This window comes from Portunus trituberculatus, chromosome 14 (assembly GCF_017591435.1).
Source record: "Portunus trituberculatus isolate SZX2019 chromosome 14, ASM1759143v1, whole genome shotgun sequence".
In the NCBI taxonomy this organism is placed as follows: Eukaryota; Metazoa; Arthropoda; class Malacostraca; order Decapoda; family Portunidae; genus Portunus; species Portunus trituberculatus.
The window spans coordinates 19499184-19516683 of NC_059268.1; the positions used below are offsets into that span (position 1 = coordinate 19499184).

The 17500-nt window shown below is 42.0% G+C and overlaps 2 protein-coding genes across 4 annotated transcripts in view; one reads left to right on the plus strand and one right to left on the minus strand.

Moving 5' to 3' along the window:
* LOC123503719 (doublesex- and mab-3-related transcription factor A2-like) overlaps nucleotides 1-8486 on the minus strand; it is a 32800-nt gene extending 24314 nt beyond the window's left edge. Inside the window, exon 1 of the mRNA XM_045253705.1 lies at nucleotides 7133-8486. Within this exon, the coding sequence (XP_045109640.1) occupies nucleotides 7133-7679 (547 nt within the window). The 5' untranslated portion in view covers nucleotides 7680-8486. The remainder of the gene's footprint in view (nucleotides 1-7132) is intronic.
* Nucleotides 1-17500, plus strand: part of LOC123503720 (carbohydrate sulfotransferase 11-like) — a 33119-nt gene that overhangs the window by 6724 nt on the left and 8895 nt on the right. The gene's annotated exons all lie outside the window — the stretch shown is intronic.

Sequence of the window (17500 nt, forward strand, 5' to 3'; positions counted from 1 at the left end):
TCTCTCTCTCTCTCTCTCTCTCTCTCTCTCACACACACACACACACACACACAATACAATATTATATTTAGTGTGGTAGCTATGTGAATAAAATGACTGAAAATAAAAAAAACACGAAAACAAGCCATTTTGAAATATTATTTTATGCGTAGAGAATAATGCTGATAATATAAGCTCAAGTCCATTCTTTCCTGGTCCTTTGTTTACCTCCAAAACTAATGACTCCCGTGATTAGAAATTTCACATTCTTTGTTTCGTGGCGCTTGTGGGGCTCCGGTGACCCCAACTTGCCTGAAAATGGAGTTGCCATTTAGAAAGGAAAGAGACCTACACGGTGCTAAGAAGTGGTTGAGAATACTGTCAACCACTTTTTCTTTACGCAAACAATAGGGGGAATTGAGGAGAAGGAGGAGGTCCGGGAGGGGCGTGGGGTAGAAAGGGGACGAAGGGCTGATTGTGAGAATATGAGCGAAATTTCAAGTGTGATGACTGTCCCGCTTACCTTCCAGTTTATGTCGCTAGTGCTGTGTGTACATCATGCTTTTGACTGTGTGTGTGTGTGTGTGTGTGTGTGTGTGTGTGTGTGTGTGTGTGTGTGTGTGTGTGTGTTTGTGGAAGTGATACCAGTTACTTGTGGACTGTCCTCGTATATTTCCGTCTCATAGAAATTTTTTGCTTCAGGTTGGAAGGATTGTCATTACTACTGCTACTACTACTACTACTACTACTACTACTACTACTACTACTACTACTACTACTACTACTACTACTACTACTACTACTACTACCACTAACTACTACTACTACTACTACTACTACTACTACTACTACTACTACTACTACCACTACTACCACTACTACTACTACTACTACTACTACTACTACTACTACTACTACTACTACTACTACTACTACTACTACTACTACTACTACTATTACTACTATACCATCATTACGCTTCATCATTGTAATCATCAAAAATTAAGGTTGGTATTCTTTGTTCTGCACTAACATTATGAATATCAAATTTGAGCTTATTTGTCGTGAAACCACTGGAAGCCTCTGTGAAATAAAGGTCATTGGGGTGTAGGTGTTAGTAGCGTCGTGTGCAGAGGTTCCATTGTTGTGCACCTTGATGTTCTTTTTGACTGGCTATGATGTCCTCTGCAACACCTGTACGGCTTGTCAACTTCAATCTATGGTCGGAATTCCCACGCACTCTATTTCCTTTCCATTTATCAATATGTATTAATGTTATGTCTACTTGAAACTTTCACTATGTGCGATTTTCTTTGTGCTGACGTAGACTCTAAAAAGTTCTTCTTTCTGTGTTGTTCATTAGATAGTCAGGAGAGTTATGGTTAGCACTGAAAGGAGCTTATGATATAAAGTAACCCCTTTTGCTTTACATTTACCTGTTAAATACAACGCTCAATTATCAACAGTCATGGCGTTGTGTTTCTATTCTAAAGAGATTCAAATATTAAAAAGACCAAAATGTATAATGTACCTAAACTAAACTTCACGTGACGGCCACTTTCCGCATCGCTTTACATGCCAGTAGTTGATGATTGTTGAGTTAATGGCGCATTACTTCAAGCCGCGCCAGTTTCACCGTCACGTCCTAACACCATGGCAGCCGAGCGCCTCTCATGCTCCGCCAGACGCCATTTACGTCTGAACCAGTTGAGTCTCGGCCCATGACAGTATACTGATCAGACAATCCTGCCAGACATGCTGCTAATCAAAAGTAATGTTCATTGGCGGTAGTTGTCAATAAGTCTGATGTTAAACACTGATGTTGAGTTAAGTTTTAGCCTGTCCTAAGTAACGAGCTTTTCCAAGAGTGACCGAAATTCAAACAGCATTTCAAAAACACTTCCAGCGATTAATCTCGTCGTTCACATAAAAGAACGCAGTCTATCAAAGCGGACTTCCCTCAGGCTGCTGCACAATAGTTACTCAAGTTCTGAGAGAATAGCAACTTGTAAGGTTTTCTCTCAAACTCTTCAAGTGATCAGTTGACTTATTATTGTCACATTAATTAATTGGCCGACACAGGTAGGTCGCTGGTGGCAGATTTTCACCTTTGTACCAGCAGTTGGCGGGGTTCAGGCAGGGTGGGGGCAGGTGAGTGGCGGGGCGGCGGCCGGTACAAGACGCTTTTCACAACTTTACTGAAGGTGGTGTACCGTGTCCCCACCTACTGGAAATCTCTATTACATGCCTTTTTTTTTATTTTGAGATTTATAATAAGGTTGTCTTGAAAACGTGACAGGAAAAAGGAATTGTCATATGGCCAAGTACAGCAGTGGGTTTTAGGTTGCTATATAAATTTTCACTTGATCATAGAAGGTTAACCATGTAACTTTCTAAAAATAATCACAAAAATCTGACAATATTACACACACACACACACACACACACACACACACACACACACACACACACACACACACACACACACACACACACATTCATTGGTCATCCCCGATTCCTCTCCGCTCCTCCGTGCATTACTACACTCGCTGCTGTCTCACTGTCCTGAGATACTTGAAGCGTCCGAGCACAGGCCAAGGCGCCCGCCACCCTCGCCATGCCTCTTAGCACTGCCCTGCGTACAACGGAGCTACGGGAGACTAAAAGCTTGATTCACTATTCCATATCAATTCTGTTAATGTTAATAAAACTGTTGTGACTTGAAAATCGAGAGGAAATGAAATACGTAAGGAAGAAGATAACGAGAATGAAGAGATGAAGAAGGAAGTAAGAAGGAGAATAAAGAAAGAAGATGAGGGACACGAAAGCAGTACCAAGATTATAAGACGCTATCACTAACTTGCAAGCACGACAAAACTTAAAAGAAAAATAAGATATTGATATTGAATTGATGTATTAAAAAAAAAATTGAGATCCATTGCAAGGCAGACAAACAGTAGCACCAAAAAAAAACTTCATTCAGGTTTAACTATGCAGTAGTCATGGAATTGTTTTCTGTTATTTCCACTACCAGTTCATGCAGCGGAGCCCAATCCTGCAATGAGCGGCAGTGTTCGCCTCCTGCACCAGCATATATGCCCACCTTCACTTTAAGAGGACGCTACCGTTATCGCAGCAAATTTTTGGTAATGTTTATTGAAACTTAATCTTAAATATGAGCAATTCATTATAAACACAAGCAGCAGCGGAGTGGGTTGAACCTCACTGGCCTGTCTGCAATGAGCAACACTATAATCGTAAGAGATGTTCGTAAACTGAACGTCGATAAATCCAATCTGTGTTATCGCATGATGGAAACTTTTGGGGCAAGACTAGCTAATTGTCTGATAGAACAGGAAAGAATCAAAACCGTTTCAGTGAGCAGAGTCAGCAACGCGACACGAGACGAGGAATCATGAGAGAGGAGGAGAAAGATCAGATCCCGACTGTTGACGCTCAAATCCTTAAAAACAGCAGCCTCCCTCCGTTCCTCCCCGCCACTCTTCACCTCACTTGTTTGCCGAGCAGTCTGTTGGCTTCGTTATCTCATTCTTTCCCCTCTAATAGTTCATTGTAGCTCCTCCCGCCCCGGCCCCTCCAACCCCCTCCCGCCTCTCAGTCCGAGGTGTTGCCCAGTAATTACTTTATTTGAGGACGGAGGGGAGGCGAGACGAGGGGTGAAGAGGGTGACGGAGGGAGCGCCCGCCAGTGAAAGTCTTCCGGGATAGAGCAAACTAGGCTAAACAAGGGAATGAAGGAAAAAGAATAGAAAAAACAAGAAAAAAGCAGAGACGGTGATGAAGGCATGAATTATGTCAGATGCGCTGAGTGAAGCCCACAAAGAAAATGTGCATCACCATCACACAAACCACAAACAATAATGTCTTAGATTCACTTATCGATTTACAGACGGCATTGCCACCCATACCTTCTCTCCCTCCTTCCCTCCAGCCCTTGTAACCTCCCTCTCTCTCTCTCTCTCTCTCTCTCTCTCTCTCTCTCTCTCTCTCTCTCTCTCCCTCCATACCTCTCCCCCTTACCCTCCCTGCCTCCCTGTGTCCCTACGTTTCTCCTTCCAGGCCTCTCAGCTTCCCTCTTTCCTCCACGTGTCCGCCTCACACTCCATACCACCACCACCACACCACCACCACTTCCACAAATTATTCCCATTAATATATTCCTTAACCATGATATACAAAACCATTTTTTATTCTGACATAAAGATTGTATTATCGATTCTCTCTCTCTCTCTCTCTCTCTCTCTCTCTCTCTCTCTCTCTCTCTCTCTCTCTCTCTCTCTCTCTTCTATAGATTTTCATTTTCTTCTCAAGTAGAATCATTTTTGCCACACTTGATTAACTTGTTCTTATTTAAATTAGGTTGAAAATATCGAAGAGGTGTTGGGGTGGTAGTACTAGTAGTGGTAGTGGTGGTAGTAGTAGTAGTAGTAGTAGTAGTAGTAGTAGTAGTAGTAGTAGTAGTAGTAGTAGTAGTAGTAGTAGTAGTAGTAGTAGTAGTAGTAGTAGTAGTAGTAGTAGTAGTAGTTGTTGTTGTTGTTGTTGTTGTTGTTGTTGTTATTGATGTTGTAGAAGTACTGATGATAATAATAATAATAATAATCATAATATTAATAATAATAATAATAATAATAATAATAATAATAATAATAATAATAATAATAATAATAATAATAATAATAATAATAATAATAATAATAATAATAATAATAATAAAAAAAATAATAATAATAATAGTATTGTAACAGGTATTAATAGTGTTTTAGTAGAGGTCATAACAGTGTGTGATGGATAAGCAATTATTGTTATTATTATTGTTAAGATTATTATTATTATTATTATTATTATTATTATTATTATTATTATTATTATTATTATTATTATTATTATTATTATTATTATCATTATTATTATTATCATTATTAAGAACGCCTTGAGGAGCGAACGGGATTTGTTGGAGTGATTTCTTCTTCCCTCCTTGGTGGCGGCCAGCAGCAGCTCCCTCCATGCACGCTGCTAAGAACTCCAGCCGCGAGAAACTTGGTACCTGCATTTAGGGGCCACGAGGGAAAAGTATCAGACCGCTGACGGAATGGCGCTACACGCACACACACACACACACACACACGTGCGGGGATAATGTGTGTGTGTGTGTGTGTGTGTGTGTGTGTGTGTGTGTGTGTGTTATTAATACATATTTTTTTAAATTACTTTTGTGATTGGTTTAAAATGTACAGTGCAAGACAACCACGGTCAGGCTGCGGGGAACACCCGGCTGCCTCTTCAGGAAGGATGGCGTCTGTGTGGCGGGACGGTGTAGTGTGCCAGTGTGGCCAGTGGGTGGTGCTGTGTACGGTATAATACACCATGACGCCGGAAATGTTCACTGTTCTACTTCGTTCGTCGTCGATGCTTTGACTGTCTTATTAGGAAATGTCTATTTTTTATGCATGAGGGGAAAATTGGCCAAGGGCAACATAAAGCGAAAAAAAAAAAAAGGCATAGTTAGTTGCCGGTCCCCTTGCAGGCCCGGGAGAGTCAGCCGAAAAAAGGGATAAATGTCTTGAAAACTCCTTTATATATATATATATATATATATATATATATATATATAGAGAGAGAGAGAGAGAGAGAGAGAGAGAGAGAGAGAGAGAGAGAGAGAGAGAGAGAGAGAGAGAGAGAGAGAGAGAGAGAGAGAGAGAGAGAGAGAGAGATCATATCATATCATATCATATCAATGGCGATGAGTTGAAAAATGGCTCGAAAGGTAAAGTACAATACAAATGAGTCGTGAAGGAGTGTGGCGGACAACACTGTGTTTGCTGAGCATGTTGTGACGCCTCCTTGAAATGTTTCCCAAGATGATATAGTCGTTTTGGCGCGTGTTATAATTGTACTCTGTAAGGCTATCACAGTCTCTAGAGGTAAAGAATGGCAGACAGGAATGTACTGCCCAGTCTCTTCATTCACTATACGTTACCTTCCTTCTCTATGTCAGCCATGGCTTTCACGGCAATAGATGAACAATCCAGCCGGCTGCATGACGTGACGCAGCTGCCTATCTAAGACTTGAATTTTTATCTCACCAATGGGCAGCAGATTGTAATCTGCGCCGCTAACCGCTTCACCACCGCGATCGCAGGACATCCGTGAAAGATTCCGTTCACTTTTACTTTGCCCACGTGCAAATATGTAGATGAATGTGAGGTTCTGGAAAAATATCTCATAAATATTATGTGGAAAACATTTCTATGAGTTATTTGTTTTTTGCGATATATTGATATCAATGATGCGAGAACCAGCAAAATGTTATACAATTGAGTATGTAGAATTTTATGGTGAATATACAGAGATGTCAGAGAATGTATAAAGTATAACGTTTCTTTGGTTCCTTTGTCACATCTGCTTCTTCATTCACATGCTCGCCGCGGCTTGAGGCTTTTTTTCATAATTACTTTTACCTTCGATTTTTTACGTTGTACCATTGTTAACTTTGCAGGTACACAAAATCAAAGCGTTTTCAGCAATAGGGATGGAGAAAAGTAGTAATTACAAGAGAAAAAAAAAGGAATGAGCTTGTAAAAGGAAATGCTGTTGTCTCCTTGAAAACATCAGCACACAATTCCGAGACACAAAGGGAAATAATAATAGCTGTACTACATTCTTTCTTATGATGAAAACAATGTTGCCACCGTAAGTTTTGTCATTACAGGCAGTCCTACAAGGTGTCGCAAGTTTCTTTTAGCCAATCATGAACGACCTTTTAAGCTTTCTTCTATTGTCATCAGCTCATACAAGCACACTTAAGCGTTCTACGTTAAAAGCCTCACTCTCACCCCCCCCCCCTGCCTTTCTATTAAGGAGCCCCGGAAGTTCCCGGACGCTAATCTCCATTAATCTTTCCGTCCTCACTCGTTCATTTCCTTACTCACTTGGCTTCTATCAGTTCTCGCGTAATGGGGGGCTGAAGGCATTATTTACGTATTTTCCCCTAAGATAATCTGCATCTTAATGATTTCGTGAAAATAGTGAAATGCAAACATTCATATGGAATAGCTGGATGTCTCCCTGTCGTGCATCGCTACATACCACTCGCATGACATTCAGCGGCGCCACGCCTCGTGATGTTGTCTTACCTGGGGACAGTTGGTCTGACGACGACGACGACGGGGAGGTGTATATAGGCCTCTGTTGGTGATGTTGCTGCTGGAGGGAGATGGAGAGAGCGAGGTGGGGAGGGATGAGTAGGTCGTGCGAAAAGGGGTCGGCGGCGACAGGCGGAACTCCTGTGGGCCCGCCACCTCCGGGAGCGGCGGCTGTGGCTGGGCTGCTGTTGCTGCTGCTGCCGGAGGTGACGGTGGAGCCATATAATAAAGAAAGTTCACGCACCTCGTTCTCCTCCTGCGCTTGCTGCCGCCGGAGCGCCACCTGCGCTGCCATCACCCGCTGCCGCTCGGCTATCAAGGTGCATTTAGCACAATTACAATCACGCCACCTGCAGTAACGCTTGTGGCCTTTAAGTGCTGACACAACGCCATGGTTACGGCAGCGGGCGCATTTCGGCGTGCGCTGATATCGTTCCGACGCCCGCAGGAGGAGCGCGGGTGGTAGGGACGACAACATTTGGCGCTGTGCCATTAAAAGGGCATCGCCCACAGGAACGTCCACGTGCGACCCGCTCATGACGGAGGAGGTCGTCCCGTCACCGCCGCCGCCGCCGCCTCCGCCTTTCAGACCCCCTGTTGACGGAATTGAGGTTGACACTCCCCGCGCCGGTGGTGGACGTGTCGCCGATCCTAGCTCTGCGTCAGGCACCGCCGTGTCGGGAGAGAGAGACTGTACGCGCCCCGCCGTGGTTACCGCTCCGTTCGCTCGCTCCCCGTTACTACTAATAAGCAACAAGTTTGGCGGAAGCTGACACGATAATAATCTTCCTTTAGATCCTTTGCCTCAGTATTCGTGCGGGAGACCACGCCTCCTCCCAGAGTTCACTTGCCATTGGGCTCCGCTCCGCTCCCCAGAACGAATGATTGGCTGAGAGAGCTGATACACTCGGCGACCTGCGCTCCGATTGGACGATGCCGCGTCCCGTCGGAGGAAGTAACCGACGAGGGTGAAGCCTCCTCAGCCCAAGTGAAGAGGATGATACTAAATAAGTAACTGTTGCCAGTGACATGACGTAACATGTAGCTTCTGTACATCCATGACTTACGAATCAACCTACAGCCAGCAGTTCACAAGCCAGGCAGCGATTCGACACAGATGTAGCGGCAGAGAGACCTTGAGAGGCGGACTGCCTCCGCCAACCCGGAAGAATGTCAATATCAGTGGCGGCTGCTGCAGGGTCGTGTGCAACCTGGGTCACTCTGCTGAAATGTTACAGTAACAATGGCCGCCTTCGAGCCGGGCACCATGTTGTTTTCTGCATCTCTCTGTGGAGTCCGAGTTTAAAGGGAAAAAATGTGCTTGTTTCCCAGCAGCGCCACTGTCGTACCCGCACACAGGACTGTTGGCGTTATTAACTTGTTTCTAATGAAAAAAGAAAAATAAAGACTAGAGCTAGACAGGTATCTCGTGCAACACCATTTGGATAACCACGCAAGAAGCCAAACTGTAGCTGTTCTTGCTTTAGACATCTCTCACTTTCTCTTCTCATTTTACTCTTTGCTTACTTTTCCTTCATTCGACCTCGGATATTAAACCTTACTCTTCCAAGGAAGTCTATTAATCTGCGCCGCACTTGGTAAGACTCCTATTAACATACAAGAATTCTGAAGCACGTTAATGTTTCGTTCTTTCCTCTTTCGATTTCATTAAAGTACACAGTATAGTCTTGCACACCGTCTGGCACTCTTCTCTTTCATTGTCCACACACTACGGTATTGGTTCAGTTCCTTTAGCTCTCTCTACAGTGCTCCCTCCTCACCTCTCTCTCCGTTCTTATTTATTGCATTCATAACCTTCGATTTCTACGAGTTATTTTTCCTCCTCCTCCTCCTCCTCCTCCTCCTCCTTCTTCTTCTCCTTCCCGTCACCATCATCATCATCATCACCATCACCATTATTATCTGCATAAAATTGCGTATTTTCTTTATTTCTAAATGTCGTCTTCCTCCCCACATTGTAATCTTCCACACGTTGCGTATCTTCCTACTCCTCCTCCTCTTCCTCCTCCTCCTTGTGCTCCTCTCCCTCCCATTCCTCCCCGTCCTCCTCCTCCTCCTCCTCCCCTTCCCTCTCCTCCTCCTCCCTTCCTCTTCCTTCCCTCTCCTTCTCCTCCTCTTCCTCTTCCTTCTCCTCCTCCTCCTCCTCTCATCAGTTCTTTCTCCCATGCAGACTGAGCGACTCATTCACTCAGTCTCCTTTCCCCCCTCCTGGTCCTCGTTCTCCTAGTCGTCCTCTTCCCATGCTCTGTAATCCTCCCTTCATTCACCCTGGATCTCACACCTCCTCCTCCTCCTCCTCCTTCTCTCCCCTCCCCACTCGTCCAGTCCCCTTTATTACGTGAGCCCCTTCATTCACCCATACTCCCCTCGCCTCCTCCGCCTCTCCCTGTTTTTGCTTCCCGTTTAACGTTAATTGGTAGGAAATATCGAGAATTAAAATGATAGAGCTCTCTGAGAAGGAACCAGTGAAGGAGGCAATGCTGATACCAGTTACGGGGAGAGGTGTGGGTAGACCGAGTATGAGATGGAAAGACGTGCTGAAGTGTGACATGAATCAACTTAGACTACAATAAGAGGATGCAATGAATAGAAATAGATGGAAAAAGTTAACTGGAGCGGCTGACCCAGTTAGGATAAGATCGTATGAAGAACCTCTCTGATTTACAGCCTTTTCACTGGATACTAGTACGTGCTAGAGGAATGTTGCAGGAAGTAGCAGTTGAAAGGAAATTCTATGTAAAATCCATAGCAGTGTCAAGATGTTTTTATTACTTCGAAGCGTAAGATGTTAGAAAATAAACTTAACTGAAGTGTATGTGATCGACAGGAACAGTTTCACTTCATTACGTCTGTGAATCTTTAGTTAACGGTCGTCTTTCATATTATCCTTTAAATCTATTTGATGCTGAACGATTACAAGAGATTACAACTGATCCCAAACTACGGCCCGTATTCTGAAACACCACGAGTGTTTTCAAAGGCCATGAACAGAGATGACAAGCTGGGTCTCCGAGGGTGTTTCTCCTGTGAATTGTGTAGTAACCTTGTTCATTTGTCATTAGAACCATATATAAACTCCCTTGAAAACTTGTGTCACTTAAACAGTAGCCTTTTGAAATAATATAGGTGTAGCGCTGAACTGTTTCTGCATATAGTCCTACAATAGATCGTCGGATTTTCAGTATACTGTTAGACACACTGAACTAACTGTAGCAATGGAGGATAGCTGCGAAGAATAGGAAAGGAGGGAATAGGTGTGTGTGTACTGGCTCTGTCTTTTTTTTATACCATGTGGGCTTTTCACGGGAATTTATGGGCTAAAGGGGATACTTTTTGGGGTACCTCCTATCTCAAAGCCCACCCGCTAGGAAACCGTTGCCCCTCGTGAGGAAGCCCAACCTACATTCGGACCGTGGACAGGATTTGAACCCGTGCGCTTGGAGACCCCTCGGACCCCAAAGCACGCATGGTTCCACTGTGCCACGGCGGCCGCTAACATATTTGCATAGCGTCAGTGATTCTTGGTGTCATAGTGTCAGTGATTCTTGGTATAGAGAAGCGAAGTACGGAGCAGGTGCAGACACTTTGGAAATCCAGCCTTGGTCCTCAGGTGTCAAGAAATTATTTGACGCTACATCACTCAGTATTCATCAATATCTCATTAAAGTTAATCCCTTCAGTACCATGACGCATTTCTATATTCATTCTGCTTACTATCTGGTGATTTTATACAGCTTCAGAAAGTTTTGATGGTGATTAGAATTGTGAAGACTGTGGCCATTAATCTTCTGGCATCCATAGACCCTTCGTAATGTCAATAAAATGGTCAAATCGCACACAGACCTCAAGGTAAAAATGTGTCCCAGTACTGAAGGATGGAGACGGCTCATGAGAACGGCGATCCCCCATAGAAAATTAACATTTCCTATTTTACTTGTCATGGAACTATTTATTTACCTTCATCTTTCCATGCAGCTCTTGTCTTGTCAGCTAAACACGGAGACGTCGTAAAAAGAAAGATAAAAATTAAAATTATTTGAGCATCCAACATACGGAAGATCAGAAAATTTTGATAGCTCTCTCTCTCTCTCTCTCTCTCTCTCTCTCTCTCTCTCTCTCTCTCTCTCTCTAACACGCGAAGAACTCTCATAGGTAACTTTGCCTTCCCTCTGACCTGTGGCGGTGTAGGTTACTTCTGTTGCTTAGGTACGCCACATCACAGGTAAAAAACCGTTTTCTATAACCTTGGATTCCATAATATACCGTAAACTATGTCAGCTATGTTAGTCACTTGGTCCTCTCTACACCATCCCCGTTCTCTTACAAATAATAATACGTTACGCTTCTCTTATCGCGAGCAACGTTAACATCTCAAAAATTAAATGACACATGTTAGAGCATACATGTGTCGTTCTCAATAAGGGTTGTTTTACTTGGTGTATAAATCTAGCGGCTATGACCATGCAGAGATGACGGCAAGGTCTGAACTGCACCAGGGAAGCGAGATGCGCACACCTTGTTTTCCTCTCAGACGAGTTTTATGTGTACAAAGCAAAGGTTTATTTCATTATAACTCCTGGTATGTGTGTGTGTGTGTGTGTGTGTGTGTGTGTGTGTGTGGGAGGGGGGAGGTGAGAACATGTCGTGTTCATGTCATAAACATGTGGCCTTCCGCAACCCGATGACTTTATTAGTAATTACTTTGTTAGACTCTTTGTGATTGTCGAGGGAGTTCTTGTCACAATGTCACAACCTGCATGGACGTTTTAATGATATATTTTTATGTGAACCTACCTAACTATCTATCCATCCATCTGTCTATCTATCTATCTATCTATCTATCTATCTATCTATCTATCTATCTATCTATCTATCTATCTATCTATCTATCTATATATATATATATATATATATATATATATATATATATATATATATATATATATATATATATATAGATAGATAGATAGATAGATAGATAGATAGATAGATAGATAAATAGATAGATAGATAGATATAGATATAGATATAGATATAGAGAGAGAGAGAGAGAGAGAGAGAGAGAGAGAGAGAGAGAGAGAGAGAGAGATAGGTAGATATCCATTTCCTTATTCCAGATCAGATCGGATCGGAAAAAAATATATCACATATTCGTACCTTTTCATCAGCTTGGAAAATCACATTGCTGATAACTACCTCATCGCTTAATTTTAAAATTTAATTAATTCAGAGCTGTTTTTCTGTCTTAGAGCGCGAAAAAAAAAAAATGCTTCGGAGAATTCTTACTCCTGGTTGTCTCCCAGCAACATATGAAAATGATCCTTTAATCAACTTTTTAATTCCGTTGCCACATTTTTACAGCCCATTGTTCAGTTTGAGGGATGCTGGTGAAATTATACTTGAGGCGCTGTGGTTGCGTGTGCCTTCCAGACGCGGCTCTCGGCACCCTTTTACATGGAAGTCAGCATGGAGTTTTGTTTCACTTTCCCTCTCACCATAAGGGCAATATTAGCAAAAACGACAAAAACCAACGTATTCTTTCATAAACAGTAAAGTAGATCATCGTACATCCCGCATCTCAGATAATCCTCTCCACCCTGCGAGGAGGAGGAGGAGAGGGTAGGAGAGGAGCGAACCCAGGCTGACAATTGTGTACTTGCAAGGGGAGTCAGCAGGGATGTGGTTATGCTGTTAACCCCTTCAGTACCATGCTGCGTCTTCATATATATATATATATATATATATATATATATATATATATATATATATATATATATATATATATATATATATATATTCAAGTTACTATTAGGCGATTTTATGCAGCTTTGGAATCTCATGTGGGGATTCAAATAGTGAAGATTCAAGACCATTAACATTCTGACCTTCATAGAACCTTGCTAGTGTAAATAAAATGGTCTAATCGCACCCAAAAGTCATAGTAAAAAGGTGTCCCAGTATTGGAGGGGTTAATTACATGTATCTGACTCGCCCTTCTCTCTTGCTTCCTTTTTTTTCATAGCCTATCACCTCACACCACCGCTTCACCAACAGTCTTTCACCACTATCACCTCGCATCACCGCTTCACCAACAGTCTTTCACCACTATCACCTTTCACCACCCCTACCCTCCCATCACTCATATCGATCCCATCATCACACTCCTCATAACGAAAGAACCAGTGTAGGAAGAAATAGAAACTTAAAGAATCAAATTTTCAATCCCTTTCTATCTGTAAGAGTGTAAAGAAGTATTTTAATCTTTATCGGGATCGAGCTGAAAGTGAGTTTTGGCGGGTTTTCTTGTAAGTATGTATGTTCTTAATTATTACACGTGTTCCCGGTACTGTCGTATAGAAAAACCTGTATTCTATCGATCGCCCGTTCATAAGTTCGTATTCTCAAACACTCCTGTACTTCACCTCCACTATTTCAAAAGGTTTTATTTAAATTTACACGAGGTTTTAAGGTGTTTTTACGGTTCTAGAGACAGAGTGACAAGATTTCTACAAGATTAAATGGAGAAATACTCTTGAAAACTCCGCTAACCATCTCTGTGGCCCGTGAAAAGTTCTCATATGGTGAGAGAGCATAGGGTTTCTAAATATGGGCCACAGTGCCACCCCAGTGCCTGTGAGTGTGAGTGTGGCTCAATAATGTGTGTGGACGTATTGTATTGGCCACTCTACACGTGAAACTTTGATTTGATGCGCAGATCATAGCTGATATAAACCATTTCTCTCTCTCTCTCTCTCTCTCTCTCTCTCTCTCTCTCTCTCTCTCTCTCTCTCTCTCTCTCTCTCTCTCTCTGTCGACATGTTATGAACCTTTTTTTTTTCCAGCCATCCCTAACCAGAAATATCACTGCAAACTTTTTATTTTCCTATTGTTAAGATTTCATGCATGAAGTATACGAAGCTTAATCCACATTCCTGTCTTGTAATAAGATAGCATGAAATAATGGGAGGAAGACGTGCTTTCGCTATTTTTTTCTTTACGCCTTGTGATGAAATTGAATATGCGTAAGTATAAATAAGTAAGCGTTTCCTTCCACCAATAGTATTCCAGAAGCCCAAGTGTCTATGTGCATTGAGAACTGTGTGGGAAGAAAGCAACCAAGACCATACTTTTCTTAATGAAGCAGGTGGATGCAAGTACTCATTATCTGTACCTTATACCAAAGTGCCAAGTGTCTCTCTCTCTCTCTCTCTCTCTCTCTCTCTCTCTCTCTCTCTCTCTCTCTCTCTCTCTCTATGTAATATTTCATTTATACTCCCTACAAACCATAATAAAGTGTTTCAAGTGTTTCAAGTCTCTCTCTCTCTCTCTCTCTCTCTCTCTCTCTCTCTCTCTCTCTCTCTCTCTCTCTCTCTCTCTCTCTCTCTCTCTCTCTCTCTCTCTCTCTCTCTCTCTCTCTCTCTCTCTCTCTCTCTCTCTCTCTCTCTCTCTCTCTCTCTCTCTCTCTCTCTCTCTCTCTCTCTCTCTCTCTCTCTCTCTCTCTCTCTCTCTCCTGTCATTTCCAATATACATGCAGTTCTTCTTCCATCTCCTCTTATCCTTCTTCTTCCATCGATGTATTTCTTTCTCTGTCCGCCTCTTGCTCTGGTATCTGAGATTCTTCGTGTTAAACTTAGGAAGCACAACCGTTCAGATGAGCTTTGATACTTGGCTCATATGTCTATAGTTATATTCTTATTACACTCTATAAAGTTCCAGGCTTCTTTGGTATAGTTAGAAAAATTGATCGAGACTTACCTTCATTGACTTTCCCACATTGATTTGTGTATTTAATTTGCAATATTTGCTCTCTATCTTCCAATTCTCATTCTATCAAGAACACGAAGCATGCATCTCTTCTGCCACACCATCTTCACCACTGCTTTCCCTCCTTTCATCCTTCTCATTGCCTTCTTCACTTCATCTTCTGTAGTATCTTGATGGTGGAGGTGGCGTAGTGGATAAGGTGGTGAGCGTGGGATCGGGCAGACGTCCACGCTTAAGATCGAATCCCACCACATACCTCTTTGAAGCTATACCATTTGTCGAGTGGTTTAAAGTTATCTACATGTCACCATGATACCCAGGTTCTATAGGTGGTTACACCAAAGATGCACTTGGATGGTGATATGAGCCCTAATATGGGTGCCATTATAAATAAAATTACCTGCGCCACTAATGGGCGGGAGCTTAACAGCGCTTCCCACATAAACTCTGCAAGTATGTCTACAGGCGCTATAGGCCATAATGTAAAAAAAAAAATAATAATTTCTACTTTAAGCTCTAACTGCTCCGATCTCTCATCCTAGAACAATTCTTGAATATACTCGTAAATCACTTCATTTCAATCATGACTTCGTTGTCTGTTTATGTTATTTTGCTTACTTTTGTTTAGTTTACTTCCTTACAGATTCGTAGACAAGAGCATCAGGCCAAAAATAGCAAAGCTTTCAGATACTGTGTTGTTTGGCTGACGTTTTCCACCACGCGCCGCGGAGCAAAACACGTCTCTGTGCTCTCCTTGCAAGCTTTTGTGTATCCGTATCTGAATCCGGCGTGTGTCCGTGGCTCTATTTGTCATTCTAAATATTACCGTTTTTACATTTAGAGATCACTATTCCCCCCATTCCCGTATAGAGTTCAATTTTCATCCCCTGAACTGAAGTCACCCAGTCCAGAGTGTGTTCTGGAGAAAGTCGTGTATTGATCGAATCGAGCTGTGTCTTCTCCGCTCCATGATCCGTCACTGGATCTGCTGTTCTTTACTTAATTGGTATTCCATTCCTTCTTTGTGACAGCAAAGCCTAGTTATAACGTGTGGCGCGACGCACCCTTCCCTAATAGCGGTGCTGACAAAGGCTGATGTTATGATATTCTGTGCATCATCATTATCTTCGAGCTGCAGGCTGTTTCCTATCAAAATAATATACCAACACTACAAAAGATTGTTTGGATTCTATTTGAATTACAAAAGGTGTTTTTTCTTTGGGTATATGTCATTTCATTATTATCATTATTATCATTATCATTATTGTTATTATTACTATTATTATTATTATTATTATTATTATTATTATTATTATTATTATTATTATTATTATTATCATCATTATTACTGTTATCATCATTGTCATTGTTATTATTATCATCGTCATCACCCTCATCATTTCTGATGTTTTTGTTAAAATATCAGGCTTACTACGGGTTCACACGTGTCAATATGCGACTGAAATTGCAAGTCGATAGAAGTATCGACTGAGCCCTCCAGTCGGAACGCGTTCACATATAGCGACTGGGAAGCATCAGCTGGTTGGGGGGAAGTGAATGTAAACAAACAGCTACCCAACAAGATGTCTTCTGGTGACGATGACGATTGCAATCAAATTAAATCCTGACAGGTGTTCAGTCCTCACCTCCAACAACACCCTGCACAGAGGGAAGCAGTCATCGGAGAGGGGCAGCTATCTCCTCAAACGCCTATTTATTTGCTGAAGCTTTTTTGCTCCTGTTCTCTCACCAACTCCAACATCTTCTCTACATCAACACCACATTTTCAAACCTTTCTCCGTTGCGTCACAACGTAAACAAAGTCACAAATCGACTGAACAAGACCCAACATGCTTGTCTTGTTTTGCGACTGTTTTTTTTTTTCCACTCACTAGGCTCCGATGTTCAGTCAAACTCTATCGACTTGCAATTACAGTCGCAAATTGACACGTGTGAGCCCGCCTTTAAAAGTAAACTTTCACCCAACCTTACAGAAACAACTGGGTTGCCGAACTCTTATTTAATCCCGAAACAGACAAAGAAGAAGTGAAAAGTGTATATGAACGCTGGAAAAAAAAAGAAAATCAAATATCAACCAATTAAAACACAAATAACTGACAATGAAAGAAGTGAAAATTATATTATATGAATTTTGAAAAAAGAGGAAATGAAAGATCAACCTATTAAAATAAAAATAAGTGAAAAGTGTAACATAAAATTTTTAAAAAGGAAAGAAAAAAAGAAAAAAATCAAAGCTCAACAGACAAACCACGACAACCAAAGGCGAGGCGTTGCAAAGGCTGTCCACCACACCGACAACTGCAGATCTCATCTGATCTATTGTTGCTTTTGATGTTGTTGTTGTTGCTGTCGTTGTTATTCTTGTTGTTATTATTATAATTGGGATTTTTTTATTGATAATGGGGAGTTTTCAGAAATAGTGGTTGTCAGCAGGTGGCAGCACAATACATGTCCCCTTCGCTCACACAAGGCTGATATAGAACATACCTGCAGCGTCATTCTATAAACACAGAGATGCAATAAGTCGATATAATATATTTTTCTACATAATTC